The 10,645-nt window shown below is 35.4% G+C and overlaps 1 protein-coding gene across 2 annotated transcripts; it reads left to right on the top strand.

Moving 5' to 3' along the window:
- Positions 1–731: 731 nt before the first annotated feature.
- On the top strand, positions 732–9,038 carry LOC149542658 (subtilisin-like protease SBT2.2). 2 transcript variants are annotated; one of them, XM_089797548.1, is made up of 10 exons: positions 732–1,537; positions 2,023–2,179; positions 2,438–2,832; positions 2,938–3,033; positions 4,521–4,593; positions 4,753–5,035; positions 5,153–5,475; positions 5,691–5,958; positions 7,861–8,142; positions 8,398–9,038. In XM_089797548.1, the coding sequence occupies exons 1-10, from the start codon at positions 1,257–1,259 to the stop codon at positions 8,814–8,816; spliced, it is 2,577 nt and encodes an 858-aa protein (XP_089653674.1). In that variant the 5' UTR covers positions 732–1,256; the 3' UTR covers positions 8,817–9,038. The 2 variants fall into 2 exon arrangements, with proteins under 2 accessions (XP_089653674.1, XP_089653675.1); XM_089797549.1 differs by having other exon boundaries at positions 1,092–1,537; positions 2,442–2,832.
- The last annotated feature ends 1,607 nt before the right edge of the window (positions 9,039–10,645 follow it).

Below are 10,645 nucleotides of genomic sequence, written 5' to 3'. Positions count from 1 at the left end.
CTAAATAACTAGTTAATCATTAGTGAAAACTTAAATCATTAGTGAAAACTAAATATTAGTGATATATCGCTAAATAACTAATAACTAGAATAATTATTGATGAATTAATTTCAATTTCTCTAAAAATATAATATTTAGACGAATCTAATCAATTTTGTAGCTAATCTTTGAATTTAATGATCCCAAACTTAAAGCGAAAATAATATTCTAGTACTTAAACAAACCTTTCTTGCATCTTATCCTCAAACGTCATCATGTGTTGTAGCTTTTTAATATAAAATATTATTTTTCAATCATAAAATTACTTACCATTATATCTTATTTAATCATTAGATATTTTTATTTTAGTGATCATTAGATTTTTTTATTTTAATGATCATTTGTCAATGCTCACTTGATAAATCTATATTAACACCTAAACATATGTGTACATCTAATCAGATTAATATACCACTTCTTTGACAAATCTATAATGATTTTGGTATAAAGAATGTCCAGCCGACCAGATTCACTTTTTAATGATTTTATAATAAATTTCAAAATTGCATTACCATGCTTTCCTTTCTTTTATTTAATTGGAAAAAAATCTTATATAAGTAATCCAGTCGGCTAGTCAGCCACTGGCAAAAGGATGCATCAAGTATGCGAGACACCCGAAGAAAGATATACGGTGCATATTCAACACTAAGAAAATCCCACTACAGAATGGAAACCTGGCACAGCCGTTGGGCCCATAAAAGTAAGTATTTTATGTTGGAGAAAAGGGAGAGGGCATGAATCAAATCCTGGGTACATAAGTGGGTTGATAGTGGCCAGTCTGTACCTTGGGAATGGAAATAGTAAGACAAGGCGCCAGGGGCAGGAAAAAAACACAATGAAGATCCGTTAGAAGAGCTCACTTTTGGTACTTTGCACACTGATCCTTCAACGGCACTCTTCCTTCCCCTCTCTTTCTTCCCAACGGTGCAAGACTAGTTGATGTACTGCCCGTGATTCTTCATTTCAACAGTCGGTAAAACTCTGTCCTCGGGATGCCATTTCTCTGGGCCCTGGTCAAGCTACGAGAGTTTTGGTGGATTTGAAATCCGTTGGAGCTTCAACATAATCATTGTAATGACGCCAATCACCTTTTTAGGATTCTAACGTCTAACTCGGCAGACAAACACGGTCCATATAACTAAGTGTTTCTTCAAATGTTGTTGCTCAGTGGTGGTGAATCTGTTGTGCAGAATTGAGAGATTGCAGAGTAGCAAAGGATGGAGGAGGCTGAAGCTTCTTCCTCTAAGAAGTGTTACTTTTATTGGGCTAGTTTGGTGATTGTATGGGTTTTTTGTTGCTGTTGCTGTTGCTGCTTCGCTGATGCAGCTCTGGCCGGAGGAGAGATTGTTTACATAGTTATTCTGAGAGACTCTGCTCTTGTCCACCTGAAGAATGCGAGCCTCATGAGTAGCTTTGACAGGCATAATCCCAATGCTGGAGATTTGCACAAGCTGCATAACCCCAAGACTGGAAATTTGCACAAGCCGCATAAATCAAGGTGCCCTTCTTCTTCTTTTCTACAATTTGGGTGCGGAAGGGAGCACATTCAACGTCCTCAGTTTTTTTTTATCATGACTTGCTCAAATTTCATACATTTAGCTTATATAACTTTAAGAATGGCATGACTGATCTTGAACCTCTGCCATTAGTACTTGAAGTTTCTAGTAATGGTAGCTTCTATATGTTGTTCAATTTGGAGAAGTTATTCGGATTGTATCATGTACATGTACACTCTTTGGTTTGTGTCCTTTTATACTATTTTGTCAGTTGCCCTGTAAAATATGCAACTTTGCCCATTCCCATTACCCTCGTTTCGTTTTCTGGTCATTGCATCTCAGGAACCTATGTCCTTCCTCTGAAAGCTCTTCCTATTACCTTGCAATGGCTTCTGCCAAAGGAATTATCGGTCTTATAGCGGCAACGTTTTACTCCTTTCAGTATGATACTATATTGATTTATTGTGACGGACTTGTGATTTTTCAGGCCTACAAGAAACACAGGAAGGAACGACTACACATCCTATCTCGTCAGATTCCAGGATTCTCTTTTGAAGCGCACTTTCCAGAGGGGAACTTACAAGAAACTCTACAGCTATCATTACCTGATCAATGGGTTTTCCATTCTCATCACTCCCCAACAGGTGCTATATCTCTTTTTTAAGTTTTGCAATCTCTTTGGTTAATGTTCAACCCAGTTCCAGAATCCCGAAACAAGTTTAAGAATATAGCAGTCATATAAGAAATTTACCGGCAACGAATATTCAGAAGAATTAGAATCGTATAATTCATTCCGTGATGGTTGAATAAATTTAAGGGCAGAAGCCCTCTCTTTTCTATACCCTTTTACCCCCCTTCTTGATATTTTCTGACAATGGGTCGTGGTTGGATGGATTGCGAAGGCAGAAACACTTGCTACAAGACCAGAGGTGTCTCGAGTGATGAGGGATTTCCCTGTCCACCTATCAACAACACATACTCCTGATTATCTAGGCCTACCAAAAGGAGCGTGGGTTCAGTACGGTGGACCAGAAGGCGCAGGAGAAGGAATAGTGATTGGATTTATTGATACAGGCATAGACCCCAAGCACCCAAGCTTCTCAGACACAGGAACGAAGGTATACCCAATTCCTGATCATTTTACGGGAGCTTGTGAGGTCACAAGAGATTTCCCTTCAGGATCATGTAACCGGAAGCTTATAGGAGCTCGCCATTATGCGGCCGCTGCAATTGCAAGGGGCGTTTTCAATGCCTCTGAAGACTATGCCTCTCCTTACGATGGAAATGGTCACGGAACGTGAGTTACGGTTCGAATTTTAATTTTGTTTTAGGGTTGTTTTCGTTTTCCCCGGAGCATGGCTACTGTCCTCTGTTGATTCAATTTAGTCTTGGATGATGGCAGGCACATTGCATCCATAGCAGCTGGCAACTATGGCATCCCCGTTATAGTTAGTGGCCACCATTTTGGAAATGCAAGTGGCATGGCTCCTCGTGCACAGTAATGACTTCGTTTTCACCCTTCATACATTACTTCCTGTAACTATTTAGTTCATTCAATGCAGCTGGTATAAATTTACGCATGAAAATTATCTTTTAGTTGCAGTTAGATGAATTTCCGTGTTCGCTATAAAAATCCAGTCAGTATTGCTCCATTGGACTCTTTTCAATTTTCAGAAAACTCATCATGGAGAAATGATTTTCTCATCAAATGGATTTTTGGTTTAGGCTTAAACTTTCTCTTTCAACCTAATTTTGTACTATTGGTTTATATTAACATTGATGTTTACATCAGATCTAAAGTTTAGCTCTGCACTACTCATGCATATATAGGATGTATGGAGCATGGAACATTTCTCACCAGTCTGACTGAGATTTTGTATATATGGGATGTATGGAGCATGGAACATTTCTCACCAGCCTGATTGAGATTTTCTATTAAAAAAAATAAATTATGAGCAATGAGCATAGGATAAAAGCATTCTACAGTCACAAACAATATATACCTAATTTGGCGGCACTGTCTATTTAGCAACATATTTGTATCTTAACATAAAATATGTTGATAACAAAAATTAGTGTGTTATCATATGGGTTAGCTAATTGTAATTGTTTGCAAATTACTAAAACATATTAATACAATTAGCTAATATATATGCCAACATACTAATTTTTGTTAGCAACATATTTTTTTGTTAAGGTACACGTGTTGCTGCATAGACAGTGCCCCATTGCATGGTTTTTCATGACAAATAGATCTTGTAAAATTAAAATGCCATCATACAGATTTTAACATTGTAGATCTAAAATATAGAATTTTGTCATTGTTCAAAAAAAATGTAAAAATATTATGATATTAATATATACATAAAGTTTTACCAAAATAAATAAAATAAAAATAACATTGTTTCTGAAAAAACTGTTTATGTACTTCACTGCCTTCTGATGCTTCAAAAAGATTAATATCTGCATTGCATGATTTTTCATGAAAAATAGATCTTGTAAAATTAAAATACCATCATACAGATTTTAACATTGTAGATCTAAAATATAGAATTTTGTCATTGTTTTGCCCTTTTTGAACCTGAAAAAAAAAAGTAAAAATATTATGATATTAATATAAACATAATGTTTTGCCAAAAATAAATAAAAATAAAAATAATATTGTTTCTGCAAAAAAAAAACTGTTTATGTACTTCACTGCCTTCTGATGCTTCAAAAAGATTAATATACTTTCCAGTATGATCTATTCTGTTAATTCTGTTGATATCAACATGTGTTGGAAGTACATTCTAATCCATTCATTCATACAGGCATTAGGGATGTCAGCTCTGTAGCTAAATCCCTACAACAGTGTGTTAAGCAAAAGTTTTCTTGGGTATTGGCACTAAGAAGTCATTTCTCAATTCGGATTACAATAAACTAAAACATGCTTCTTCACTGAAACTGATGATCATATGCTAACACTCTTTACATTGATTTTTGCAGCATTGCAATTTACAAGGCCTTGTATTCAGGCTTTGGAGGATTTGCAGCAGATGTTGTAGCTGCAATAGATCAGGTGAGGTTCTATGCTTCCCTGAACTCTGAAGGATTTCTGTTGGCATGAATTGACTGCTGAATTCACAATCTAAAACTAGAAGGATGTATTGGGATTCTTGCATTTTCCATGGATCTCCTCAGAGAATATGACAATACTTTCCGTGTGTACATATTCTAGGCCGCTCAAGATGGGATTGATATCTTGTCACTCTCAATTACACCTGGCAGACCACCTGCTGGGTTTGCAACCTTCTTCAACCCAATAGACATGGCATTGTTATCTGCTGTGAAAGCTGGGATATTTGTTGTTCAAGCTGCAGGAAACACTGGGCCATCTCCAAAGAGCATTTTGTCTTTCAGTCCATGGATATTCACAGTGGGAGCTGCTACCCATGATCGTAGTTATAACAATTCTATAGTTCTTGGCAACAATATAACAATATCAGGAGTTGGACTAGCACGTGAGTAAAACCTATGTTAAATTTGTTAACTTCACTAGTTTTTTTGCATCTGTGATGATGTCATCAGGTAATAGGTAGTAATCTGTAAGGTAAATCTGCCTTTGTTGGCATTTTCAGCTGGAACAGACAATGATGATATGTTCAATCTAGTTGCCGCCGTCCATGCCCAAAAGAATGGAACTGATGATATGTATGCTAATGAGTGCCAAGATCCCAATGTCTTGGAAGAGGAAATTGTTGAAGGAAAGCTCCTGGTCTGTAGCTACACAGTACGCTTTGTGCTTGGCCTGTCTTCTGTTAGGCAAGCAGTTATGACTGCCAAAAATTTGAGTGCTGCAGGAATTGTCTTCTACACAGATCCTTTTGTGGTTGGATTTCAGATGAATCCAGTTCCTATGATGATACCCGGTGTAATAATTTCATCTGCTGATAATTCCAAGGTATATGCTTTTAACCTTGATTATGGACTGCATCTAAACGGTTTTTCTCATAAAATTATTTAGTATTTATAGCAGTGGCTTCTATCCAGTTACTTCGATGATTTAAGAATTTGGAAGTGTAATTTACGCATTTGGAAAGGGGCGCGAGAGAGAGAGAGAGAGGAAGAGAAATAATCCTTCACTTGATTGACATTGAGTTTGTGTGAATTTTTCAGATTTTTCTGAAATACTATAATGATTCTATCGTCAGAGATGAATCAGACAGGGTAATGAAGTTTGGTGGAGTTGCTAGAATCCTCGGAGGAATGAAAGCTAATTACAGTAAAACTGGCCCTAAACTAGTGTATTATTCTTCAAGAGGCCCCAATGTCAACAACAATTTAATGGAAGCAGCGGACATATTGAAACCAAATATCATAGCTCCTGGCCATCTCATATGGGGTGCCTGGAGCTCTGTTGGCACTGATTCGGCTGAATTTGAAGGTATCTTTTCACCATTAACTCCGTCACTAAAAATATATCATCATTAGTATTTGCTCTTTTGGTTGATGCTTATCATCAAGAATTGCAGGACATGTTGTGACATGTTCAAACTTTAAAGCCTGTAGTTATCCAGTTTTCTCTTTATAATTTACTCTTCCAATGACTCCAATGAAGCCTGTTGCAATCTGATCAAGGTAAAGCATCAAGCATTCCAGATCCGCAGTCATCAAAAGTTTCTTCTTATAGGCACATTTTTGCTTTTGTACATAATCATTAATTTTTTTTCAGTATGTTTATTGTTGATTATTTGTTTAATATCTGTTAATGTTTACTAGTTCATCATTGTTTCATTTGTATTATATGCAAAATGATACTGTGAAGTCGTACATGTGAATCTGACCTACACATTTAATTTATATGGTGAAAAGTCTGCAACATCAAGTAGTCTAACTTTGAACTTAAAGTAGCTTTCTACATATAATAAAAAACATACCAAATAGGATTTGCACAACCATATACACATGCACATCAGCCATGTAATTAGACCAATCTACTGTTTGAGGGAGTATCTTAGTTTTCTATACTAAGACGCTCTTTATATTCCAGTGAAAAAATCTACCAGATTTGTACTATTGGGAAAGAAAATGGCAAACCTTTATATGCAATTTTGCACTTGAAGATTTACTAAGTGGACATTTTTCAGGCAGATTCTCTTAAAAAGTGCATCCACTTTTATGATTCTTCCCATTTTTCTAGCAGCTTCCAACTCTCTTTATGAACTTTTCTTATATATTTTAGCACAACATGGGACTATATGCTACTCTTAGCAGCATGACAGGACCTCAAGTAGCATTTAGATCCTCTTAAGAGATTACTAGAAAGCTTCGCCTCATGGACCTCCAGTTCTGATGCTTAACAAGTTTGTATCTTCAAAAGGGATTGGTTTAAATCTTCTGGAATATTTCTTAGCAGAGACATAAATACTCTGTGCAATCAACCAACCAAGCACCCAACTGCTTCCAGCTGCCTGAAACATAAATACTCTAGGTATTCAACAAACCAAGCAACCAACTACTTCCATCTGCCAATTTATCTGGACTGTGCAATAACTACCTTATAAAGTGGTCCATTTTTTATGAAGACTAACAATAAGTTTTTGAGTTTGATGGGCATGCCAATCAATTGTTTATGAGGTATGGATTGTCATTAGCAGTATTATATGCTGAATAGTGTCCATTAAAAATATTTGATTTGTTGGATAGGTACTAGGTGAAATAGTGTACTAATCTGGCATATTCAGGCCGAGATTTTCATTATGAATGATGAATGAAGTGGGCTTTGGTTTTTGTTTGGAATTTATAATTTGAATAATCTAAATTGGTCATTCTACGAAAATCCCCTGCAATATATAGAAATGCTGATTATTTAAAGGACTAATAACCTTATGCAGGTCATGCATATGTTTTGAAATGCAAAAGGTTGGCCTAGGTTTCTATTTGAAACAAAATATTTTCAATCTTCCCTTGACTAGCCAAATGCCATTTTTGAATTTCAAAGTTCCACTTCCTCGTAGTATGATAGATTATGATTCTTGGTTTATGTTGGAAAAATAATATTTTAAATCTTCCCTTGACTAGCCAAATGCCATTTTTGAATTTCAAAGTTCCACTTCCTCGTAGTATGATAGATTATGATTCTTGGTTTATGTTGGAAAAATAATATTTTAAATCTTCCCTTGACTAGCTAAATGTCATTTTTGAAACTCAAATTTCTAAGTTCCTCTCGGTACAGTGTGATAGATTAAGATTATCTTCAATTTCACTCAATAGATCTGATCTTGCATGATATTATCAAAATAAATGACGAAAGAGAACTCAGTGCTTCAAATTTCTTGCTAAATAGGTGAAAATTTCGCAATGTTATCTGGGACAAGTATGGCAGCACCACATATGGCAGGTGTGGCAGCTCTTGTGAAACAAAAATATTACAATTTCAACCCAGCAGACATTGGTTCAGCACTATCCACCACTGCATCAGTCTATGACAAGCAAGGATCACCAATTATGGCACAACATTCCTACAGCAACCCTGATGCTGATCTGACTCCAGCCACCCCTTTCGACATGGGAAGTGGGTCTGTGAATCCAACTGCTGCTTTAGATCCAGGACTAATCTTCAATGCAGGTAGGAACTCCAGTTTATTTCTTCAAAACAAATGCTATCTAATTTTGCAGTTTCTGCTCTCATAGCAGCAGACAAACCTACTTTGACAAAAGATTCTATTTTAGACACTTAGCTCTTTCATTTCATTGCAGTGAATAGGATATTTTTCTCTGAGCACTATTTTTCGTATTATTTCTTACACGAGTTCAAATAGCAACCATAGAAGAAAATCCCAATATACAGGAGCTCACTTTCGTTGATATGGTTAAATTCCAGGTTTCGAGGATTATGTTGCATTCTTATGCAGCATAAATGGGTCAGCACCATTGGTTCTCAATTACACTGGTTGTGTGTGTAAATCAGACACTGGAATGGGTTCTGATCTCAACATTCCTTCAATCACAGTGGCTACTTTGATTAATTCTCGTACCATTCAGAGGAGTCTTACCAATATTGCAGGTAGTGAAAGCTACAAAGTTCTCTGGAGTGCACCATGGGGTGTATCTGTTTCTATTACGCCATTTTCATTCAAAGCTGAACAGGGGGAGACAAAGAAGCTTACAGTAGTTCTTAATGCCAGCACTAATAGTACTAACCCAAGCTTTGGAAGAATTCTTTTAGTTGGGAATAATGGACACAACTTGGTCATTCCTCTCTCAGTCATTACAAAGATCATACAGAACAGCTATACCTGATTGCATTTATTGGTTTGATTGATTTGTTCATTCTAATTTACTCGAGCGTTTTGCTTTTTGCTCCTTTCCATTTTGAGGGTGTACAGATCGATTTGTCTTCCGTTTGTTCATATTATTTTGACCATAGCCGCCTGTTTATGTATAAGCAATTTATATTGCAACGGTATCTATTTTGTAATGTACCAATAAAAAAATCAATTAAAAACCTATTTCACATCAAAACAGATACTGTGGATGATTGACAAGATTCCAATGTTGTAGGCTTTACATTATAACCAGCCAGTAGGCTTATTTACCAAAATATGTATGGCATGCATAAGATCACTCTTGTTATACATGAAGACACTACTATATTCAAAACTACAAACTCTTTCTTACAGAAGAACAAATAGTACCAGCATGTTGCATTTTCAGACAACACGAATTAATTGATAGGGGACTTGTCATTTCGTACTTGAGTACCAATTTCATGTTTGATCCTTTGGCCTTCAGCCACATGCACAGCTTGAAGAAATTAAGGCTACATGTTTCAACATACACTAATGTTTCCTATCTAAAAAATTATCGGCCGAGTGTATCTTTGCAAGCCCATTTCTCTAAACATCTTGATCAAGAAGAGAAAATGAGAGAATATATTCTTGTAAAAGGAGGGCCAAATAGATGACAGAATGTAGGAAAAGATTGCCAAAACTCACAAGTCCAACAGAATATAAAACTATGGAGATGACATAATATTAGTAAACATGGAAAATCAAAGTTAAATAGAGTTCTTTTTGTTTGACCAGAGTTTCTCCCGGTAAACTTTTAACTCTGTCAAATGCCTAAGATGTAAATGATAAAATAGAAGTAAGAAGGGATTTTAAAACATTAAAAACTTTACTTATTAAACACAGGGGTAGACGTCAGTTTCTGGAGCAGACTCCAAACCACGCAGATGCCAAATTGTGGAGATTACAAAAAGCCAGTTAGAGATGACATTGTGCAAAATGAAGATGACTATCGTGCTTTTGGACCTGCAAGTTACGAATTTTATAATTTTTACTTTCAAAACAAAAACATGGGTCCTATTTGTAATATCCATTTTTTGGGTCTTAACTAACAAGTAACATGTCAAAGAAATACAATTATTATTTCATATTCATAGAAATACAGTTATGTTCATGTGAATGAGATTAATGCTTACAATCACTTAAACGAAAATTTCATTATTAACAATTGAAGATACCATCAATGAATTCACCAAAGAATTTAAAATCTACATATCGTAGAAGTCAAAATCGAAAAACCTCTAGGGATGCTTCTACAAAAACCCCGGTTAGTCCATAAAATACCTCTTAAGCAACAAATAACTATATTACATTATCTTAATGACAAATACCAATATATCTTCTAAGGCATCAAATACCACTGTATCAATTAGGGCATCAATTACTATTGGATCATTTAAGGCATCACATACCACCAATTACCATTGGATCATTTAGGGCATCATATCACTGTATCAATTAGGGCAATAACATTCAATTAGGAAAATACACTCATATTCATTATTCAAATAAATGAAAACAGAGATATCAATCCATCAGATAAACTTATCTTTTGTGTATAGCTATATTTCATGTTCAGTTAGAAGATCAACTAAGCTAATTGGTTACCAATTATATGGATTAAAAAAGTTGCTTTCAATAAAGAAAAATAATTAAATCGATTATATATATCAAATTCTTTTCATCATCTTAATTGAATAAACATCACAAAAGTAAAATATTTGTTACCAATAAATGTTTGAATGCTCAACTTATCTTTGTCTAATGTACATCATGACATCT

Source organism: Cupressus sempervirens, chromosome 8 (genome assembly GCF_028749045.1).
Source record: "Cupressus sempervirens isolate cs-2001-9-10 chromosome 8, ASM2874904v1, whole genome shotgun sequence".
NCBI classification, from domain to species: domain Eukaryota; kingdom Viridiplantae; phylum Streptophyta; class Pinopsida; order Cupressales; family Cupressaceae; genus Cupressus; species Cupressus sempervirens.
The sequence above is the reverse complement of the archived record's forward strand: the minus strand, read 5'-3'. Positions and strand labels throughout refer to the sequence as shown.